Below are 23,675 nucleotides of genomic sequence, written 5' to 3'. Positions count from 1 at the left end.
AAGGAACAACTCTAAGGTCAGTATTACGATGAAACTTAAGATTATGTACCTCAGGAGCCATCCAATATGGGCTTCCTCTGAAGGATAGTGGAGAAGAACATGAGCCAATCTGAAGCCGAGAAGGAAAACAGTTAAAAATGTAATAAAAAAAGACTTTGTTATAACAACATTTCTTGGGGTCTATAGAAGAAAGTAATCTTGGTTCGCAATTAACAAGCAATGCTAGACACATTTAATCTCACAACTTTTTCACTGGCAAGCAACGCCAAGAAAAACATGAAAAAGAATGTGACCAAAGTCTAAGTAAACTATTGCCTATAATTCAAAGCAATAGCAAATCACATAGACCTAGGAATGCTAACAAAATATCCTTAGAATAGGCAAGAAAGAGAATGAACTAGTCCAAAATATGTTACTTTCCAATATACACAACCAGGTTATGTCTTTTATCACCAAAATGACAATGAATTTGGCTAAAATATGATGAATGTTTGAGAAATGCCTAATTCATCAAAAGAGCCACCTTCCAGTATGTATGATCAGGTTATCGCTTTAATCATTGTATGTTAGTGAATGGTTAAACAATTACAAAATCTAAGAAATGCATCACATGAAATTGTACAAATGGATCAAGAATCCTTGTTCAATACACTGTAATAGAGGTTACAGACTCCTTGTCCATAACTACTGCTGTAGTTGTGGCTTTCATATATCCATTCTACTGCTCACTTCCAAATTCATCTTCTGAAAACTTAAGCACATATTTCCATGTAATTTCACTTATTATTGCCATAACAATTGATCATGCGCAGACAATGGTTAACCTCTACATTTTCCTTATTTGTTTATTTGTTCTGCAACCGTAGCTTTCATGTATACTCTTAGGTTGCTTAATTGACATTCTAATGATATCATGAATCTCATGATGTGAGCAAATTTCTGCAGGAGCTCAGCAGAGTTCTCATAGAGATTAAGTTGCAAAACAAAGCCAGAAATAAATTAATTTAGTTATATTGACTTTAATATCAATTAAGCAAGATGATTCACTCAACCTTTGTGTCAAAATAAAGATCATGCACTTAGGCATCTGCCCCTCCAAGGTTACCTGGTAAAGACGTTCAACTTCATGATGATATTCTCAATGCATGGTATATTTAATTCAAGAGAAAAAGATAATCCTCTTCAATATTGATTTCAACTGCATCTGAGAAATGGTTACCTTCTTGGCTTAGAGATACAAAGTCCAATTTGTTCATACATTTATTACTTTTTTATTATGAAGGGTCTTATGCTCTAAAATTTTATTAAAGATGAATTTTAGGATATAAAAGATATTTCATCACTGATCTTGTTTAAGACAATGAATATATGAAGCAACTAAATTGTGTTGAGGCATTTATATAAAATGAGAGCTACATCAACCATTTACAAGAAGACAATCAATTAAAAAAAATGAAATATGAGACCATTACATGTTTGGCCATGCCAAAGTCTGCTAGCTTCACTACACCATTAGGATCAACTAGTATATTTGCTCCTTTGATATCCCTGCAAAACTTATAAAAATCTTTTTCAGATAAAAAGAGCATCCATGGTTTCTTGTATTACGAAAATGACTTTGAAGAGAAGTAAGACCAAATAGCAAACCTGTGCACAGTGCTTCTCTTGTGCAAGTAAGCAAGCCCAGAAAGAATTTTTGCAGTGTAATTCCGGACAACTGGTTCTCTAAATTGGCCATATTCCTGAAGTAATTTATGAATTGATCCTCCAGAAACGTACTCCAGAAAAACTGATAGTGTGTCTTCATCCTGTTGAACGAGTTACACAACGTCAGGTTCCAAAGTATCATCCCACCATCAGGAAAAGGGAACAATAATCTCTGGGAATGACGAAGCATTTCATTCCCAACATGCACAGTTAAGATATGCAAATTGATACAAATACAAGAAAGTAGCAGCAAAGAAAATATATATTATTTGAATGGAGAATCTCAAATTTAACACAAAAATGTGATGGATGTGCCAGCCCTAATAGCTTGCTATCATCATAGTATGGGAAGGAATTCTTGCCCACAGGTAACATGCATTCCCCATGGCTTGTGACTCAACATACCCTATAATGTGAGCTGTATTTACAGCTTCAATGATCCTAGGCCTAGCACAGCATGTGGGGTGTTAAAATATGTAATCTCATATCTCATATGTAATCTCATAGACAGCTCATGTAATTCCTTGTAGTATTTTTTCTTTTTTTTCTAGTTAGTTTTTAGTTTGATTAGTTCTAGTTAAAACCCAACTAGAACTAACTAAAATCCTTATTTTAGGACATACATAGGCTTCACCTTTTTGACTAGTCAAAAAGGTGCAGCCCCAAGGGAGCCGTTGGATCCCTTGAGGCTCCTCTCATTTCCTCTATAAATATGGAGACTATTTCCCCTTGTAAATTATCTTATTATTTTTCATTTTATGTATACCCTTTTTTGGGTATTATGTATGAGCTTGAGCTCTTTTGTGAATGCTTTTGATTCGTGAATCCTCTTTGTGAGTATTGAAGAAACCATCCTTGTTAGGGATTGCTACATTCTTTCATGATATCAAAGCTCGGTTGATAGAAGCAATCAGTCCGGAGTTCTCCTTGTGCATTGGGAAGCGTGCCATTCGAGTTTTCTTCAAAATAAAAAAGCCTCTTTGAAGGGGTAGTTGTGTGGAACCTTGAAAGCTTGGAAGGCTAGATATTTTTGCTTCTTGTGGTGGTGTATTTTTTTCTTTTTCTCCCCTTCTTTTGTTCCTAAGCTTGTAAAATCGATGACAATGATAATGTCACCATTAAGCCCATAAAACTCAATGATTCAAACTATGTAGCATGGGCTTTAAGCATGAAGCACCTTATTTGGGGAAAGAGGCTATGGGGATTAGTGGATGAAACCGATAAGGAACCTAAAATAATGCTCACTAAAGAAGAAGGAAAAGAAATACCTCTTTCAGAGGTAAAAAAAAGTTAAAGTCGTTTCTACTTATGAGAAAAAGTGGAAAGAATGGAGAATGGGTCACGCCAAGATTATGTTTTGGTTCATTTCTAGTATGGAAATAAAGAAGTGTTCAAGTCTTGCGAAACTTGAACACGCTAATGATGCTTGGGACTATCTCAAGAGAATGTATTCTCTTAAAGATGTTGCCGATATACGTAATCTTCAAGAAAAGGTTCACAACATGGTTCAAGGAGATAAAAGTATTAGAAAATACTACAATAGCTTGTCCGAGCTATGGGAAGAATTGGCTCTCCTTTAACCAAAGTGACATTGTCCACAAGATATAGAGCTTCGCCAAAATCAAATAAATGCGGAGCATTTTTTCAATTTATTAATGGTTTAAAACCAGAATTAGAGACAACCAAATTCGCTCTTCTTCATCGGGGAAAGGCCCCCTCTATTGAAGACATAATTGAAGAATTGAGTATGGAAGAAAACCGACTGAAGAAAAGAATTTCAAAAAATGATGATGACTCGGTTTTAGCAGTTTCAAGACCCAGGAATCATGTTCGTCCATATAAACCTAAACATTTTGGAAGAACATATGATGAGAAACATGGAAGTAAGGTGGAAAGAAAAGAAATAATTTGTTATTATTGTCGTGAACCTGGGCACGTCAAGACGTATTGCCCAAAGCTAAAGAAGCCTTATGAAAAGGAGGTTGCTACTGTTGAAGCCCAGCAAGAGACAAAAGAAACATCAATTGGAAGCATGTCACTATCTCAACTAGTGGACGCACTTCAACCACTTCTTAAAGGAGTTTTCCCATTTGTTGGAGTTGCGGTCTCTTCTGTAAGCATCTCCAATCTAGGTAAACCCCTTTGGCTTCTTGATTCTGGTGCATCTTTTCATATGATCCCTAACATAGAATTATTGTTTCAATATCATAACTCAAGTGGTTCAAACGTTTTGACTGCCGACGGAACTTTTCTTGAGATTAAGGGAATAAGATGCTTTGAAAATACTTCTCAAAACTCAAACAAATTTCGTGTTCCAAAAATTAGATATATACCCAAACTTAATCTAAACCTTTTATCCGTATCTCAATTAACTGATCATGGATGTAATGTTTTCTTCTTCTCTCGTGATTGTCGAGTACAGGATCACTTTGGGGAAGGCCATAGGGAAGAAGGCTTATACTACATGGATTTTTTGGAATTTCCCAAGAGTACATTGTGTTGCAATGTTCAAAAGTTGGATTTGGATCTTTTACACAAAAGATTTGGACATCCTTGTATATCCAAGATTCAATACTTTCCGAACATGAAAAAAATTTGTAATTTTGAAACCTTTACATGTGAAAAATGTATTCTTGAAAAAATGAAAAGACTACATTTTCCAGAAAGAACCTTTGTTTCTACACGACCACTTGAGTTGATTCACTCTGATGTCTGGGGTCCTACACCAATTGTATCAAAAAGTGGGTTTGTTTATTATGTAATATTTGTAGATGACTTTACACGACATACTTGGATTTATTTTCTTAAACATAAATCCAAAGTTTTCTCGCATTTTCAAATTTTTCATAGTATGGTCAAAAATCAGTTTAAAGAGGATATCTCAATATTTTGTACCGATTCAGGGGGAAGAATTCATATCAAAGAAATTCAAAGATTATTTAAATCAATATGGAGTTGTACATCAAAAGTCATGTCCTTACACTCCTCAACAAAATGGCTGGAAGAAAGCATAGGCATATTATTGAGACAACAAGAACCCTCCTCATATCTCATCAAGTACCAAAAAAAATTTTGGTTGAAGCAGCCTTAATTATTGTCTATCTCATCAATAGGATGCCCTCTTCCTCGTTGAATAATATTTCTCCAATCGAAAAGCTTTTTAAACAAACTCATGATTACTCTAGGTTAAGGATATTCGGGTGCAAATGTTTTGTATTCTTAGATAAAAATGATAAGCTTTCTCCTCGGGCTATTCCATGTGTCTTCTTAGGATATGCAAGTCATCAAAAAGGTTATAAATGTTTTGACTTTAGAGATAACAAATTATGTCTCAAGAAACGTATCCTTCTTGAAAAATGAGAGCCCATTCGAAACCAAATGGATCTGCAGAAACAGATGAGTATTCTTTTCTATTTGATTTAGTCTCAAAGAATGATGAAAGTAACATTGAGCAAGATGAACAAAATGATATTTCTTATACTGAACCAGTTAGGGGTAACCAAGAGTACATTCAATATTCTAGACGAGGAAACTCAGAAAGACCATGTGCCCTTGAGAGGTACTTTGTAGAACCAGAACCCGAGATTTCAACTAGAAAATCTACTAGGATCTCAAAAGTTCATGAGAAATTTGTGTCATACAAATCTTTTTCGTCAAAAAATCCAAGCCTTTATAGCCTTAATTCACTCTTATGAAGAACCTCCCAGTTATGTTATAGCTAAAACTCAACCAGAATGGATTAAAGCCATGCAAGTGGAATTAGAAGCCTTAGAAAAGGCAAACACTTGGACTATACAAGATCTTTCACCTAACAAGAAACCAATTGGTTGTCAATAGGTATACAAAGTAAAGACTAAGCGATGGTAGTCTTGAGAGGTTCAAGGCAAGATTAGTTGTCAAGGGCTACTCTCAAGAATATAGAATAGATTATGAGGAAACCTTTGCTCCAGTAGTCAGAATGACCACAGTTAGAATTTTAAAAGCCCTTGCCTCTATAAAGAAATTGTTCATATATCAAATGGATGTTAAGAATGTGTTCCTCAATAGTAGTTTAACTGAAGAAGTATACATGGATCCACCACCAGGAATTGATGTTCCTAAAAAAAAACTCTTCGCCTAAATAAAGCTCTGTATGGACTTAAACAAGCTCTGAAAACTTGGTATGATAAATTTAGCAAGGTGATACTTGATTTTGGTTTTCAATCTTGTCGTACTGACACTGCTTTGTTTGTTAAGAATTCTAATGCAGGTATCATTATCCTCCTTCTCTACGTCGACGACATGATCATCACAGGCAGTGACAAACAGGGAGTGTGCAATATTAAAAAATTTCTCAAAACTCACTTTGAAATGAGTGATTTGTGTTTCTTAAAGTACTTTCTTCGCATAAAAGTTGCATATTCTTCTAAAGGATATTTACTAACACAATCTAAGTTTGCTTGGGATATTGTTGTCAGGTCAGGCATTTCAGATAAAAGACATGTGGACACTCCAGAAGTTGTAAATGTCAAGATGAAGAGAGATGATGGAGAACCTCTTGAAAATCCAACTCCATATAGACAACTCGTCGGGGCTTTGTCATACATTTCCATTAAAAGACCTGACATTGCACATGGTGTCCATACAGCCAGTCAATTTCAACATGCTCCCACCTCTGTCCATATGGAAGCAGTTTTGTGAATTATCAGATATATTAAAAATTCTATCTCTCGAGGTTATTTTTGTTTGCTTCTTCTAATCTCGAACTTCTTGCTTATATTGATGAAGATTGGGGAGGTGATCTGAATGATCGTTATTCAACGACAGGCTTTTGTATCTTCTTGGGGGAATCGTTGATCTCATGAAGATGTAAGAAGCAACAGAAAGTATCCCTTTCATCAACAGAGGCTGAATACAGGGCAATAGCTACCACAACTATGAAAGTAGTTTGGCTTCGACGACTACTTTCCGACATAAAAGTTGAAAGTTCAGAAGCATCAAATCTGTGGTGTGACAACAACAGTTTTATCTACATTCCAAGCAATCGGACGTTCCACGAACGCACCAAGCACATAGAAATGGATTGCCATTATGTTCGGGAGGAATTCTTGCGCGGCACCATCAATCTTCACTATGTTGCTTCATAATATCAGTTGTGTTTGAGAATGGCAGAGATGCACCGAACCCTAGGAGGAGAGAGGAAGAGAAAGAGAGAGAGAGAGAGAGAGAAAGGGAGAGAGAGAGAGAGGGACGGTTGTAGAAAATAAGACTCGTTAACTTTTTCTTAGGGCTTCTCTCTATTGTTAAATAGAGAGAGGCAAAAAGGAATAATTACATCTAAGCCCAATATAAAAACAAAATTTCAAAAAACCTCTAATATAAAAGGACTTAACTTAAAAACCATCTATATTCAACACTCCCCCTCAAGCTGGAGCATAGATATCAATCATGCTCAGCTTGTCACAACATTTTGAGAAATTTGGTCTAGCAAGAGGTTTTGTAAACATATTTGCAAATTGGTCTTCCGACTTTAGATATTTGGTAGTGATATGACCAGCTTGAACCATATCTCTTACATAGTGGCAATCAACCTCAATGTACTTTGTTCTCTCATGAAATACAGGATTGTTCGCTATATATGTTGCAGCTTTGTTATCGCACATCATGGTCATAGGAGAGGAAACTTTCACCTGAAGATCATGAAGAACAGTACGAACCCACATCAATTCAGCAGTTGTTTGGGCCATAGCCCGATATTCTGATTCTGCACTCGACCTAGAAACCACATTTTGTTTCTTACTTCTCCAAGAAATCAAGTTGTCTCCCAGAAACACACAGAATCCTGTGGTAGATTTTCTATCCACTACAGATCCTGCATAGTCGGCATCAGAATATGCCACTATCTCCAGAGTTCCACCTTTCCTGAACAATAACCCCTTTCCAGGAGAAGATTTTAGATATTTGAGAATCATAATAGCTGCATTCCAGTGTACCTCAGTTGGTTTGTCCATAAACTGGCTAACTTTGCTTACTGCTAAAGCAATATCCGGCCGGGTCACAGTTACATACAGTAGCTTCCCTACTAGGGAGGGATAGCTTTTGCTATCAACCGGTTTTGACCCTTCTTCAAACAACTGAACTTTATGGTCCATGGGAATATTTGTTGGTTTAGCTCCCAACATTCTTGTTTCCTTTAATAAGTCAAGAACATACTTCCGTTGAGACAAAACCATCCCTTCACGGCTCCTGGCAACTTCTACAACAACTACGCCTTCATCCCAAAACAATTGGGGTCGGCGATATGAACCAACAAAGAAAATCATTAAAGGTCTTTCACATAAATCCTTCTCCTCCATTCATTTCTATCCAATGCCATGTCCTCGGTGAGGTTCAAAGCATTCATATCCTTTCTTATCACCTCCATCCATGTCTTCCTAGGCCTACCCTGACCTCTTTTAACTAATATATTTTCCCATTTCTCCACCCTTCTAACTGGAGCATCATTAGGCCTTCGTCGAATATGTCCAAACCACCGTAAACGATTCTCTCTCATCTTATTTTCAATGGGTGCAACGCCTACCTTCTTACGTATCTCCTTGTTCTAAATCTTTTATTGTATATCCACACATCCATCTCAGCATACGCATCTCAACTACACTCATTTTTTGAATATGATGTCTCTTGGCAGCCCAACATTCCGTACTATATAGTAAAGCGGGCCTAATAGTCGTCCTATAAAACTTTCCCTTCAACCGCAATGGCATTTTACGATCGCACAACACTCCAGTTGCACTCTTCCATTTCATCCACCCAACCTTTATCCTATGATTTACATCTCCATCAATTTCTCCATACTTTTGAATTATAGATCCCAAATATTTGAAAGAATCATCCACCGGTATTTTGTGCTCACCAAGCTTCACTACACTCCCATCACTACTTCGTTGCTTACTAAATCGACATTCCATGTATTTTGTCTTACTCTTACTCAACTTAAAACCTCTTGCTTCCAATGTCTGTCTCCATAATTCTAACTTAGCATTAACCCTAGCTCTAGACTCATCAATCAAAACAATATCATCAGCAAACAACATACACCACGGCACATTTTCTTGAATTGATCTCGTAAGCTCATTCATTACTATAGCAAATAGGAAAGAGCTTAAAGCAGATCCTTGATGTAACCCAACCGTTATAGGAAAATTGGTTGTCACCCCTCCACAAGTGCGGACATTGGTTACTACTCCTTCATACATATCCTTAATTATACTAATGTACTTGAGAGAAACACCTTTCTTCATCATTGTCCACCAAAGAACGTCCCTAGGTACTCTATCGTATGCCTTCTCCAAATCAATAAAAACCATATGCAAATCTTTGTTCCTCTCTCTATTTCTCTCAATAAGTTGTCTAAGAAGATGTATAGCTTCCATAGTTGATCTTCCAGGCATAAAACCAAATTGATTCTCCGATATCATGACAATCTTCCTCAACCTAGACTCAATCACCCTCTCCCAAAGTTTCATAGTATGACTCATGAGTTTTATACCACGATAGTTTGTGCAATCTTGTATATCATCCTTATTCTTATATAAAGGCACCAAAGTACTCTTCCTCCACTCATTAGGCATCTTATTTGTCTGCCAAATCTTGTTAAAAAGATTTGTCAACCATTCTAAACCTTTCTCTCCCAAGCATTTCCAAGCCTCGATAGGTATACCATCTGGGCCAACTGCCCTTCTTGATTTCATTTTCTTCAAAGCCTCTACAATTTCTTTCTTTTGAATCTTGCGCATGAAGTCACGATTCATCTCATGAAAAGGAATTGAAAAGTCTCCAAGATCCTGAGCATGACTTTCATTAAATAGCTTATCAAAATAATCTTTTCATCTCTCCTTAATCTCCTCATCTTTGACTAAAACCCTTTGCGTTTCATCTTTGATACATCTAACCATACCCAGATCCCTCGATTTCCTATCTCTCATCTTTGCAAGCCTATAAATATCCTTTTCACCCTCTTTGGTATCCAACTTGTCATAAACCTCCTTATATACCTTATCCCTCGCGTTCCGAACTACTTTTTTAGCTTCCTTATTTGCTATCATATACTTCTCCAAATTCTCATTATCACGATTTTTACTTAGATTTCTATAACACTCTCTTTTAACCTTAATAGCTAATTTGACATCCTTGTTCCACCACGATGTATCCTTACCTAGTGGTGCACCGCCTTTAGACTCACACAATACCTCCTTAGCCACCTTTCTCATGCCACCCGCTATCTTATTCCACATAGATTCTGAATCCTCCTCGAGACACCAATCAACTTCCTTAACTACCCGCTCTACAAACATTCCTTGTTTAGCTTCTTTCAGTGCCCACCACTTAATTCTAGGATCTATCATATGTCTATCCCTTTTGCGGTATTGTCTAATTCTAAGATCTAAAATTAAGACTCTATGTTGTGTAGCTACACTTTCTCCCGGTATAACCTTACAATCGATGCAACAACCTCTATCTCTCTTTCTAAGTAGGAAAAAATCTATCTGACTCGTATTAACCCTACTTTTAAATGTTACAAGGTGAGACTCCCTCTTCCTAAACCAAGTGTTTGCTAAGATCATATCATAGGACAAACCAAAATCTAAAATCTTTTCTCCACTTTCGTTTCTTTCTCCTATACCATAGCCTCCATGGATACTCTCAAATCCATCCCTACTAATGCCTACATGCCCATTAAGGTCACCGCCGATGAAAAGCCTTTCTCCATAAGATATCCCTTGTACTACTCCATCTAAATCTTCCCAAAATTGACGCTTAATGGAATCATCTAAACCTACTTGAGGTGCATAAACACTAATAATATTAATAATATTCATACCTAATACTAATTTAATAAGTAAAATCTTATCACCCTTCATACGGACCTCAACTACATTATCTATAAACTCACGACTCATAACAATCCCTACTCCATTCTTATTCCTATTTATTCCTGTATACCAAATCTTATATCCCCAAGGTTCTATCACTTTTGCTTTCTCACCTACCCATTTGGTCTCTTGTAGACATAAAATATCAATCTTTCTCCTACACATAACATCTACTAACTCTACCAACTTACCAGTTAAAGATCCTATATTCCAAGTGGCTAACCTAATTTTATGGTCTTGGACTAACTTCTTTACCCCCACCCGTCCAACAAAGTGAGGGAACCCTTGCCTATTTGACACCACACTCGGGCGCCGGTGTGACGCGTCGCTTCCGGGCGACGACCTAGCAACCCTTGCCCATTTATCACTGCCTCCGGGCCTATAGAGTACAGCGCGTCGCTCAGTAGGGAACGCCCCAACGAAATTCTCATATTGATTCATATTCATAGGGTATGACTAAATTTTTATGCTGGCTGTCACAGGCCTACCGCAACCCTCCTCCTTTATCCGGGCTTGGGACCGGCAGTGTATAACTAAACAGTTATACACAGGCGGAGTTTACTGGCAACTTCTATACCCAGAAAATACCTGAGTGAACCAAGGTCTTTTGTAACAAAGTGTTTTTGAAGATGAGCCTTTGTGGCTTCAATAGCTTTCACATCATCTCCTGTAAGAATGATGTCATCCACATATACCACCATAACAACTATGCCAGAGCTAGTTTTCTTTATAAATAGTGTATGATCTGTTGCTAACCTATTAAAGCCAAAGTGTGACATCACTTAAAACAACTTTTGAAACCATGCACGAGGACTTTGTTTCAAGCCATAAATCGCCTTTCTCAATCTACATACCTTCTGACACTCCCCTCAACCTCAAATCCTGGAGGTTGTTGCATGTAAACGGTCTCAGATAGATCCCCATATAGAAATGCATTTTTCACATCTAATTGGTACAAGCTCCAACCATGCTGAACAGCTACTGAGAGAACAAGACGAATGGTACCCATCCGTGCAACAGGAGAAAAGGTTTCAAAGAAATCAATACCATATGTCTGAGTATACCCTTTTGCTACTAATCTGGCCTTGTACCTTTCAATAGAGCCATCAGATTTGTACTTGATTGTATATACCTATTTACATCCAACAATGTCAGCATCTGCTGGGGGATCAACTAGATCTCATGTATGCTGAGATACTAAAGCATCCATTTCTTCTTGCATAGCCATCTTCCAGCGATGATCAAGCTCTGCCTGTTGATAGTTCAGGGGAATAGTTTCAGCAGATAAAGATGAAATAAAAGACCTCATCTGATTTCCAATTCTTGCATCAGAGACAAAGTGAGATATGGGATATAAGGTACATTGTCGTGTCCCCTTTCGTAGAGCAATAGGCCTGTTATCATCATCATGAAGATCACTATTGTCAGTAGAACTTACCTCAGGGGAAGAAGAAGATGAAGGCACTTGAGGAGGTGGAGCTCTACGCACATATACCAAGAGAGGATTATGAAATCTGGAAGAGGATGAAGTTTGGTTCGGTAATCAGGGCACGAATTCCAAAAGAAAAGGGGGTATAGGTAATGGAAAAGACTCAGCTAGATCATCCTGCAGTGGGGAACTGGTACTAGAGTAATATGGAGTGGATTCCAAGAAAGATACATCCACACTGACATACTCTCGACGAGAAATAGGATCATAACATCAATATCCCTTTTGGTTTTTTGGATAACCTATAAATATGCATTTTGTAGCTTGAGCGGCTAATTTATCATGGTCAGAGCCAAATTTGTGTACAAAACAATCACATCCAAATATTTTGGGCGAGAAGGAGAAGAGTGGGGTATTGGGTTTTAGGATATCTAATGGAATTAGATCACCCACAGAAGACGAAGGCATGCGGTTGATCAGATAACAAGCAGTGGTAATCGCATCACCCCAGTATAACGCAGGAACATTGGTTTGAATCATAATGGTCCTGGCAACATCAAGCAGGTGTCGATGTTTTCACTCAGCCACCCCATTTTGTTGAGATGAATAGGCACAGGAAGTTTGGGGTTGGATGCCATGATCTTGGTAAAATTGTAACAGACTTTTTGATTTAAACTCGAGAGCATTATCAGTGCGAACAATCTTGACAATAGATTCAAACTGAGTTTTTATTTCAAGAATTAAGGATTTGATAATACTTGGAACTTCAGATCGTTCCTTATTAAAAACACCCATGACAACTTAGAGAAATCATCAACAATAACAAGATAGTAACGACACTGAGTCCTAGTAGGAATCTTACTAGGACCCCATACATCTGCATGAAGAAGTTCAAAAACTTTATTACTAGACTGACTCTGACTTGAAGGGAACAAACTTCGATGATGTTTTCCCAACTGACATGCTTCACACTGAAATGATGTGGTGGAAGGAATTTGAGGAAAGACCGAACGAAGCTTTGACAATGAAGGATGATCAAGACGACGATGCCACTGAACCAGACTGAATGAGTGTTTCACTGCAGCATGAACATTACCCATTGGATGATGTAGGTAGTAAACTCCATTTTCTTCATAGCCTCCACCAATCTTCTTCCCCGTCAACAAATCCTGAAAATGACAACCCACCGAATCAAATATTACTCTACAGTTTTGTTCTCTTATAAGGCAACTAACAGAGAGTAAACTTTGAGGAAAGTTTGGAGCATAAAGAACATTTTTCAACTGTAATGAGGAGGATATAGAAATATTTCCCTGACCAACAACCAGGGAGGAACTCCCATCAGCTAATGAGACTCCTCGATGAGCATTAATATCCTTTATATCTGAAAAAACACTTGAATTCCCACATAAATGTCTGGATGCACCAGAGTCAATAATCCACTTACTATCAGTCGGATGAAGATGATTTCCGGTTGAATAGGCAACACCAGCTACAAGAGGGGTAGAACTCAAAGGACGAAGAGTTATCAACTCATCATATTCAGCACGACTGAGAGTGATACTACTGTCACTTGTGGAGATATTTTCATGTACCTTTGTTGCCTCGTGAGTAGTAACATTTGCTTTAGAAGCATATGACTTTGATGAAGAGGAGGTTGGCCGGCCATGCTTATCCCAGCAACGATCTTCTAAATGTCCAGATTTTCCAATAAAAAGTACATTGAAGCTTTCCTCTGCCTCCAATACCTCGTCCACGACCACGTCCTCTGATATTCTAAAGATTTCCACGCCCATAACCAGATGAGACAACTAGAGCAGATGACTGAGTCACAGGCTGAGATTGTGGAAGAGAAACCGCAAGTCTACTCAAACGATTGTATACATCAGCAAGAGTAGGAACATCTGATCCAGTCAGCATTTGGACTTTTGCAACAGAGAATTCTGAAGATAAGCCTGTAAGAAACCGAGCAACCATAGTTTGTTCTTGATGATCCTTCTGCTTCGAACAACAGAGAGGCATGTGAGCATTGAGCCTTTCAAACGCAACTTTTACTGATGCATAGTACTGGGCCAAGGTCTGATCCCCCTGCTGTAAATTATATATCTCCTGTTCGACTTGCAGGATACGACTCACATTAGTCTCTTGTGAATATGTATCACGAAGATTGTCCCACATCTGTTTGGCTGTATTATAGTAAATTAAACCATTTGCAATATGGGTTTCGACACTATTCATGATCCATGACATAACAATGTCATTATCTTCATCCCAAGTAACGTATTTTCCCACCTTTTCATTGGGTTCATCTTCCAACAAAATATGTTTTCTACGATGTCCAGACACCGACATCATAAACGTTCTGGACCACCTGGCATAGTTAGTTTCATTCAACCTTACAGAAGAGCCGTACGAGAAGGGATTGGCAAAAGCCTTATACTCTCCAATATGCTCAATTTTGGAATCACATTTCGATGTTTCACCCATACTGAATATTTAATTCTATTTCAGCCAAAACAAATCAAATTTACCCACTTGAATAGCAGGTTTTATAAACCCAGCAGCCACAACAGATATACAATCTTGACAGGCTTCAAGCAGCACATACAATAGCGTATGTGACGATCACGCATCAGCCAGAACCGACGACCAGCATTTCCAGCATCTATACTCAACACAGAATCTCTCGACAATAATAAAAAATTTCACATAAGCATGATATTTTCCAACACAGCAGATATTTTCCAACACAGCAAAGAAACAATCTTGTTGTTTCCACGACAGAACTTCTGAGAAAAAAAAATTCAAGACAGCATGTCTGATACCGAAACTAATATGCGTCTTTCACAGCAAAGAAAAACATCACGACAGCAGACAAACATCACGACAGCATGAAAATATACCCAGCAGGAATCACGGTATCACGAGATGCTGAAATCACGACAGCAGTTGCTGAAACCATATTCGCTTATGCTGGAAATCACGACAGCTAAAAACAGGATGCCAAAAAAAATCACGACAGGGACACAATAAACAAATCACAGCAGCAGCACATCTCTATCCCAAATAGCGTAAACAAATCCCAGCCACAGCATGTCTCGATCACAAATAGCCACACAGAAAGACATATGTTATCGGCTGCCACACCCAGAAATCACGGCAGATGGAACTCAAGAGAAAGGGGGTACGGCTGCCGAACACACTCCCACGATGCTCCTTAGATCTGATAACAGATCTGGACCAGATCTGTCATCAGATCTCACAAAAAAAAAATTAATACACACTTGGTTCCAATATAAATTTTTTTTTGTTGGTGTAGATCGATTGCAGAGGAGATCACGATCTATCACGTTCCTGAGATCGTTGGCTTTGATACCATGTTCGAGAATGGCAGAGATGCACCGAACCCTAGGAGGAGAGAGGAAGAGAAAGAGAGAGAGAGAGAGAGAGGAGAGAAAGGGAGAGAGAGAGAGAGGGACGGCTGTAGAAAATAAGACTCGTTAACTTTTTCTTAGGGCTTCTCTCTACTATTAAATAGAGAGAGGCAAAAAGGAATAATTACATCTAAGCCCAATATAAAAACAGAATTTCAAAAAACCTCTAATATAAAAGGACTTAACTTAAAAACCACCTATATTCAACAAGTTGGTTGATTTCTTCACCAAGCCTCTTGCTGCTCCTAGATTTCACTTTCTCTTAGGCAAACTTTCGGTTATCCAACCATAAGTTTGAGGGAGAGTGTTAAAATATGTAATCTCATAGACAGCTCATGTAATTCCTTGTAATATTTTTTCTTTTTTTTCTAGTTAGTTTTTAGTTTGATTAGTTCTAGTTAAAACCCAACTAGAACTAACTAAAATCCCTATTTTAGGACATACATAGGCTTCACCTTTTTACTAGTCAAAAAGGCCTTTTTGACCAAGTCAAAAAGGTGCAGCCCCAAGGGAGCCGTTGGGAGTCCGACGACTCCCTTGAGGCTCCTCTCATTTCCTCTATAAATATGGGGATTATTTCCCCTTGTAAATTATCTTTTGTTGTGGGAGTTCTCTCCCGAATTTATGAAATATTATTTTTCATTTTATGTATACCCTTTTTTGGGTATTATGTATGAGCTTGAGCTCTTTTGTGAATGCTTTTGATTTGTGAATCCTCTTTGTGAGTATTGAAGAAACAATCCTTGTTGGGGATTGCTATATTCTTTCATGGGGCCCTCTAGGCGCCTGACAAACTGTGATCTGTGACTCATGTGACCCTAGAAACACTGGCCCCTAAGCCTATAAGGAAGTTGAAGAAAAAAGATCATGATTAGGTGTTATCTAAGAGCTACAACACCGGTCTGCTAGGGCTTTTGATAAGAAGAAAAGAGAACAGGAAGGGGAGAAGGAAAAGAGAGTGACATATCGGAATAGAGCACCATCCCATGACCCCTCCTGTGCTTATTGAAAGGGTAAACCTAGCCATGAAGGTATACCCAATAAACCCAATACAATCAGTCAACACAATCTGGATAAAATGACCTACCAACAGGAGATGGTTTATCAACAACTATTTTCATGGACTTGAATAAGAAAATGCATTAAATACAATATCCAAAGTCATACTAGAGAAGCATCAGAACATGCCTAAAGAGGAATTACTAAATACCAAATATGGAAAATAACAACTAATGTACCCCTTATAGAAATAAATTAAAGCTAAGATGACATTTAATTATTCATTACCTAACCGCAGTTCCATCGATCAAAGGAAAATCATAACAATTTAAAAAAAGTAATAGGAGCTAAAGCTAAACAAATGAAACATTGAAATCACAATCTAAACCTCACTTCGTAATAAAAATGGTCAAATATAAGGGAGAAATGAAGCAAAGGAAGGTATCTGCAAAGTGTGAAGCTTCTTTGGTAGGTAAAGATGAAGATATGTCCAACATGGAAACTGCAGGTTGCCAGTACTTTTCATAAAATCATATACAGATAATGCAAATAATTAGGGATGTCAATGGATCAGACTTGGGTCTGATATCCAACTGAATCTGAATCTGCTTAGTCAGATTCATTAGAACATATAATATTCGATTAGATAATCAGATTCAGATTCAATATGCAGTCTTACATCCAAATCTGATCAAACACAATATCAAACCCTAAATCTAAATTTGAATCTGATAAAGCAATATCCAATTAGGTCAGATTCAGTAATACCTACACGAGAACCAAATCTGACCCATTTACATCCCTATAAAAAATCAACAAGATTAAGTTTGGCATAAACTTATCAAGGCTTGCATCCCAAACAAGTGGAGGTAAAATATTAGTCTGAATCCTGAAATGAACTTTAATAAACAAGGAAAAAATTTGAAGTTCCAATTTCAGCAAATTGAGTGGCATTTAACCATCAAGCTTCCAGCCATTAAAAATAAAAGCACAGGAATGAATAAGATTGATTCTTAATACCATCTCACTGCCATAATACTGCACGATATTTGGATGAGAGAGTTGACTAAGCAATGATATTTCCTGGAACACAACCAAAAGACATTAGAATCCCCCTGCTTAAATTTTATTTAGATCTTAAAAATACCAATGAGTCAACAACAATGTGAATGTCTTAGATGTGAATTTCAATTTTTATTATCTTAAAAGCTAGCAACTGGGAGAAGACCTGGGCCAGTTGCCTGAGACTTTCCTTGGAATTCTGATCATCTGAAATTACTTTGACTTCTTTTATTGCACACATTTTCCCACTTTCACTGACAAAAATAATGCATCTTGTCAAATAAAGCACCCAAAGAAATGCATAATCAACAACAGAAACTATCTTGTCATGCTTTGGGGCAATAATTTCTTATGAAAAATACAAACTAAGGTTGTCAGAATATTTTTAGTTTTTTCCTGATTTATTCAAGAATATTCATATCTAACTCATGCACAAGCATTCACAAAGCAAAAGGTCCACAAGAATAAGCATTTTTTCAATATAAAAATATCAGTAATTTTAAAATAATAACCAAAGTTGCACAATTTCAACTTAGGAAAGGTAAAATTAAGATTGCATATCCTTACAATTTTGATAAACAGATGAACAATTAATAGACAATTAGAGAAGGGCAGAGGTAGGTGGGTAGATATTCTCTTTGGTTCATCTTCTTGGTTGCAAACAATAACCAACTTATTTTTTTCCTTTTTTTTAACATAAAACTTGGTTTTGTTTATATTCTCAACATAAAATGTGCAGGGATTTAACTACTTTTTTTTAGTTTGCAACCATGCAAGGTAAGCTAATGAGCACTACTGTTATATTTACTTGGAGATCAATTATTTTTCAAAGACATAAGACGAGTGCTGATCAACTTTTTACTTCTTCCTGTTGTTTGATTGAGGGAAGTACACTTAAATATAAGTTTAAAACCATAAGACTTCCCCATGATCTGGTATCAACCTCAATCAGGACAAGGAAAATTAATAGGACATATTGCTGAAATGACATTGTGGTCATCCTTTTGAAGCCAAATATTGCATGCTTCTTATCTCAACAACTCAATGCCAGAATCAACCATATTGCAGCAAAGACTGATGTTGAGGTGCTTTCTTAAAATTTCAGATTCAGAAGAAATTTACATATCTCCATTAAAAGTCGCAACACAAAGACGTCTAGTAGGAGTTAATCAAAAGGGAACACAAGTACCTATTGAATCCAACATAAACATGCCCAAATGTTCCTCTTCCAAGCAGTCTTCCCTTTTTCCACTTCGACTCGAGGCATGAATCACCAGCCCTTGCAGAACTAGTAGGACCATGCTGTGTAGGTGAAGTGGGAGAGCAAGGAAAACTTGGAGGAAGTGGCAGAGGATGGCACTGAAATCTGCTGTCATCGTGTCTTGATCTTGGTGACTCTGCACGTGAATGCAAAGGAGATGTGGAAACACTTTGCACTCGTGAGCCTGGACCCGGACTTCTTGCTCTTGGACTAGGCGCCAAAGAATGGCTTGCACTAGGTGACAAAGAATGGTTTGCATTGTGCCTTCTCTGTGACAAACTGATTTTGGCATCGGTAGAAACTCTAGGTGGAGAAAAGCAATCATTTGAAGCAGTTGTGAAGGATAAATCTGATTCCACCCTCAGAGAAGAAGATAAGTCATTTTTCTTGCCTAATGATGAACCGTATCCTGAACTGTGAAAGCCATTAAGAGGTCTTATGTGCTCTAACCCTGGTCTGTTTGAGAGAAGTTGTTTGTTCTCTGTGAATTGCTGTTGGCTTTGATGATCATACTTTGAACTTGTATCTCTTGTATTCTCCAAGCCATCTATAGATCTTTTTGTAGGGAATGAAAAGTTATTGTTAGAAAGAAATATTTTGTAAAAATAACAGTCAAAATAAGAAAGCTTACCAAATGCAAGACTGCAAAATGCTCAACAATGAATTACAATATTGATAAAGAATCTTAGGGTGCATTTGGATATTTTGAGAGAATTCTCATGAAAAAATGAATTCTCGTTCCAAAGAAAAGTCATGAAAGAGAATTCTCAATGTCTAAATTTCCATTGTTTGGATAACTGGAGTGTGCTCAATCAATTCTTTCAAAAATTCTTAACTTATTGTTTTTTTTATTTTTCTCATGTTTATAAAAAATATTACTTTTTTTCTCACCCCCCTTTGCCTCTATTTTTTCCTTGTTTTCCCTTTTTTCCCTCTTCCTCTATTCCCCTTCCCTCTTTTCCTACTCGGTAGAGAGGGGAGAGGGTTATGGTGTGGCAGGAGATACGACTTGCCACCATGCCGGCACCAGATTCGGGCGCAGAACGGCCAATAGGGAGGTGCACCGGCTGGTTGTTGTGCTTCATTATAGTGATGGGCAGCCATCAGACGATGGTGGTTAGAGGGAGAGGAATAAGAAGGAGGAAAAGAGGAAGAGAGGAGGAGAGGTGGGGAAGGAAGAGAGGAAAAAGAGCTTTGATGTCCCGATGCAGAATTAGAGTTCCCACCTCCTCTAATTAGGGATTTTAAGAGAGTTAGAATTTTAATTAACAGGAAAATAAATGAATCCAAACAAATGAATTTGAGGTGGTAGGTAATTAAAAATCTATTTCTCCCATTTCCCTTGTATCCAAACGCACCCTTAATGGAAAATGCCTAGTAACTTGTGAAGTGTTTTGAAGCTCACGTCATATTGTGAACTGATAGAATGTAACAGTCATGTTATTGTTAAACATGAAACATATGCATATTATGCAACCTCAAAATTCATCAACAACAACAACAACTACGCCTTCAACCCAAAACAATTGGGGTCGGCGATATGAACCAAAAAAAAAATCATTATGGGTCTTCCACATGAATCCTTCTCCTCCAATCATTTCTATCAAATGCCATGTCCTCGGTGAGGTTCAAAGCATTCATATCCTTTCCTATCACCTCCATCCATGTCTTCCTAGGCCTACCCCGACCTCTTTTAACTAATATATTTTCCCATTTCTCCATCCTTCTAACTGGAGCATCATTAGGCCTTCGCCGAATATGTCCAAACCACCGTAAACGATTCTCTCTCATCTTATTTTCAATGGGTGCAACACCTACCTTCTTATATATCTCCTCGTTCTGAATCTTATCTTTTATTGTATTTCCACACATCCATCTCAGCATACGCATCTCAGCTACACTCATTTTTTGAATATGATGTCTCTCGGCAGCCCAACATTTTGTACCATATAGTAAAGCGGGCCTAATAGTCGTCATATAAAACTTTCCCTTCAACCGCAATGGCATTCTACGATCGCACAATACTCCAGTTGCATTTTTCAATTTCATTCACCCAACCTTTATCCTATGATTTACATCTCCATCAATTTCTCCATACTTTTGAATGATAAATCCTGAATATTTGAAACAATCATCCACCGGTATTTCTTGCTCACCAAGCTTCACTACACTCCCATCACTACTTCGTTGCTTACTAAACCGACATTTCATGTATTCTGTCTTACTCTTACTCAACTTAAAACCTCTTGCTTCCAATGTCTGTCTCCATAATTCTAACTTAGCATTAACCCCAGCTCTAGACTCATCAATCAAAACAATATCATCAGCAAACAACATACACCACAGCACATTTTCTTGAATTGATCTCGTAAGCTCATCCATCACTATAGCAAATAGGAAAGGGCTTAAAGCAGATCCTTGATGTAACCCAACCGTTATAGGAAAATTAGTTGTCACCCCTCCACAAGTGCGGACATTGGTTACTACTCCTTCATACATATCCTTAATTATACTAATGTACTTGAGAGAAACACCTTTCTTCATCATTGTCCACCAAAGAACGTCCCTAGGTACTCTATCGTATGCCTTCTCCAAATCAATAAAAACCATATGCAAATATTTGTTCCTCTCTCTATTTCTCTCAATAAGTTGTCTAAGAAGATGTATAGCTTCCATAGTTGATCTTTCAGGCATAAAACCAAATTGATTCTCCGATATCATGACAATCTTCCTCAACCTAGACTCAATCACCCTCTCTCAAAGTTTCATCGGTTGACAAAAAAACCTCAAAATTCATTGGTTGACAAAATATGTTTCTTTAACTTATGTAATATTGCAAAACAGATAACGTAAAAAAATTGCTAATTCCCACAACCTTAAAAGTTTGATGGTAGCCAACCATCAAATCTCTCAAATAGCAAGAAAAGGTAAATCTAGACCAACACCAGAGTACAATATGGAAAATTTCATACTTCACATAAATGATGGTCGTGTTACTCTTCGGGCTAGGAAAATAGCCTCCATTCCCCAATGAAAGTCGTTGTCTGGAATGCAAGGGGCCTCAATTCCAGTGAGAGGCAGCTCTTCCTTGCTAATTGGAAGACGGATTTATGTCTGGATTTTTTAGCAGAATCTGACCAATCCATCCTCAGAAGGCTAAAAATGATTTGAATCCTATACTCTTCACAACTCTACTCAGTTCAAACAAGGAAAATTTAAGCAAACTCACTCATCTCATTCTACGGAAAATTTGGCCAGTCGATAAAAAAAAACTACGACTTTCACCTATATTCCAAAACAAAACTTTTTAAAACAGGTCATCCAAAAGAGAATGACAAGTAATTACGCAAATCACACGACAAAAAGATTAACAATTTTACACTAGAAAATTCTCACTCGGACGCTAAAAAAATAACTATAGAAAACACAAAAACACTCGACTCATTACGAAGCATTGAAATTCACTGAAAATTCAAGAATAATAAAAAAATGTATTATATGCATAAATTTCATTAGAAACCTACATCAACTAAACCCCGAATTTCTCCCAATTTTCGTAATCATATGGAAAAATAACGGAAGCTACTTAGCTTTTGTTTTGAAGCGTCAGAATTTCACTCAAAATCACCCCCAGAACAACTCAAAATCGATTATTCATATAACTCTCGTAACAACAGTCCAAGAAAACCACAAAATTCTGTCCCAATTCGAACCTAGATCAATTCAAACGGAAAACTTCTGATTTTTTCAATTTATCACAAAAGTATGCGCAAATATGCACAAGATCAGCCACAACTAAGCACCTGAAAAATGGAAACACTGAATCCGAACACGAGCCAGACGAGCTCTCGCTCGAGATCGAGGACACAGAGGCGACCGGATCCGCTGCAAAGAGCGACGCCGGTGGAGGTAGCGGGTGCGTCCGGCCCGCCGGCTTCCCGGATTCGGACAAGAAACCGGACGCAGGGCCGGAATTCGAGCCGAGATCTCTCGGCCCCGCCGAATTTTGAACGGAAGAGACCGGGACGGCGACCGGAGGAACGTGAACGTAACTAGGACTAGGGTTTTCGAGGCCGGAGTTGCGCCTGCTCTTGGCGGAATCGGGCCCCTTCTTCTTCTTCTTCGCCTCCTTTGGTGAAGAAGATCTCGTCCACCATGCCGGCATGATGCCCTAGCTATCTGTAACACCCTTCCGATGCTCCCATATATATATATATATATATATATATATAGAGAGAGAGAGAGAGAGAGAGAGAGAGGGGTTGTGTCTACCGAGTGAGTAAAGCGGGGAGAGGAGGAGCTTTTGGTGTATACGACGTAATGACTATTTCACCCGTGTGCTTATCGAATTTTTACAATAATACCAAACCGTGGTAAATGTCGCGAGTAGGGATGTCAACGGGTCTGGTTTATCAAGACCCAACCCGGACCAAACCCTATAAGGTCCGGGTATGGTGACAAATAAAAAGACCCGGGTCCGGACCTGAAGGACAGATTAATATGTGAAAATTTATACCAGAGCCGGGCCCGACCTGAGTTTCGATTAAGACCAACAATTTTTCAATGTAAACATGATAAAAAATATTATTTTATCGGGTATGGTCTGGGTCTGATTTATATAGTTCTTATCAGATCTGAGTATGATTTCTCTTACAGTAGACCCGATTAGACCCAGGTTCAAACCCGAAACCATACTCGAAAATCAGGTCCATGTCTGGTTTCACCTAGGTCCGAACCAAACCCAACTCGTTGACACCCCTAGTCACGGGCAATAGGGTTTTACGTTAAGGTCGTGTTTGGAAGTTAGTCGTCCCAGGTAGGAGTGTCAACGGGGCGGGTTTGGTTCACACCCAGGTAAAACCAGACCTACC

The 23,675-nt window shown here is 37.9% G+C and overlaps 1 protein-coding gene across 2 annotated transcripts in view; it reads right to left on the bottom strand.

The window, feature by feature from the left end:
- LOC149817252 (mitogen-activated protein kinase kinase kinase 3-like) overlaps window positions 1–22,995 on the bottom strand; it is a 55,461-nt gene extending 32,466 nt beyond the window's left edge. Inside the window, exons 1-7 of one of the 2 annotated variants that reach the window (XM_089987981.1) lie at window positions 22,608–22,995; window positions 18,733–19,359; window positions 17,710–17,797; window positions 17,502–17,564; window positions 1,648–1,808; window positions 1,473–1,548; window positions 50–109 (exon numbers count right to left, since the gene is read on the bottom strand). In XM_089987981.1, coding sequence (XP_089844107.1) covers window positions 50–109; window positions 1,473–1,548; window positions 1,648–1,808; window positions 17,502–17,564; window positions 17,710–17,797; window positions 18,733–19,359; window positions 22,608–22,969 — 1,437 coding nt within the window. In that variant the 5' untranslated portion in view covers window positions 22,970–22,995. The remainder of the gene's footprint in view (window positions 1–49; window positions 110–1,472; window positions 1,549–1,647; window positions 1,809–17,501; window positions 17,565–17,709; window positions 17,798–18,732; window positions 19,360–22,607) is intronic. The other variant, XM_089987982.1, reaches the window with a different exon arrangement.
- Window positions 22,996–23,675: the final 680 nt, after the last annotated feature.

The sequence above is a fragment of the Nuphar pumila genome, chromosome 14 (assembly GCF_984573655.1).
Source record: "Nuphar pumila chromosome 14, dmNupPumi1.hap1.1, whole genome shotgun sequence".
Lineage (NCBI taxonomy): Eukaryota > Viridiplantae > Streptophyta > Magnoliopsida > Nymphaeales > Nymphaeaceae > Nuphar > Nuphar pumila.
This window is presented reverse-complemented; position numbering and strand designations above follow the sequence as displayed.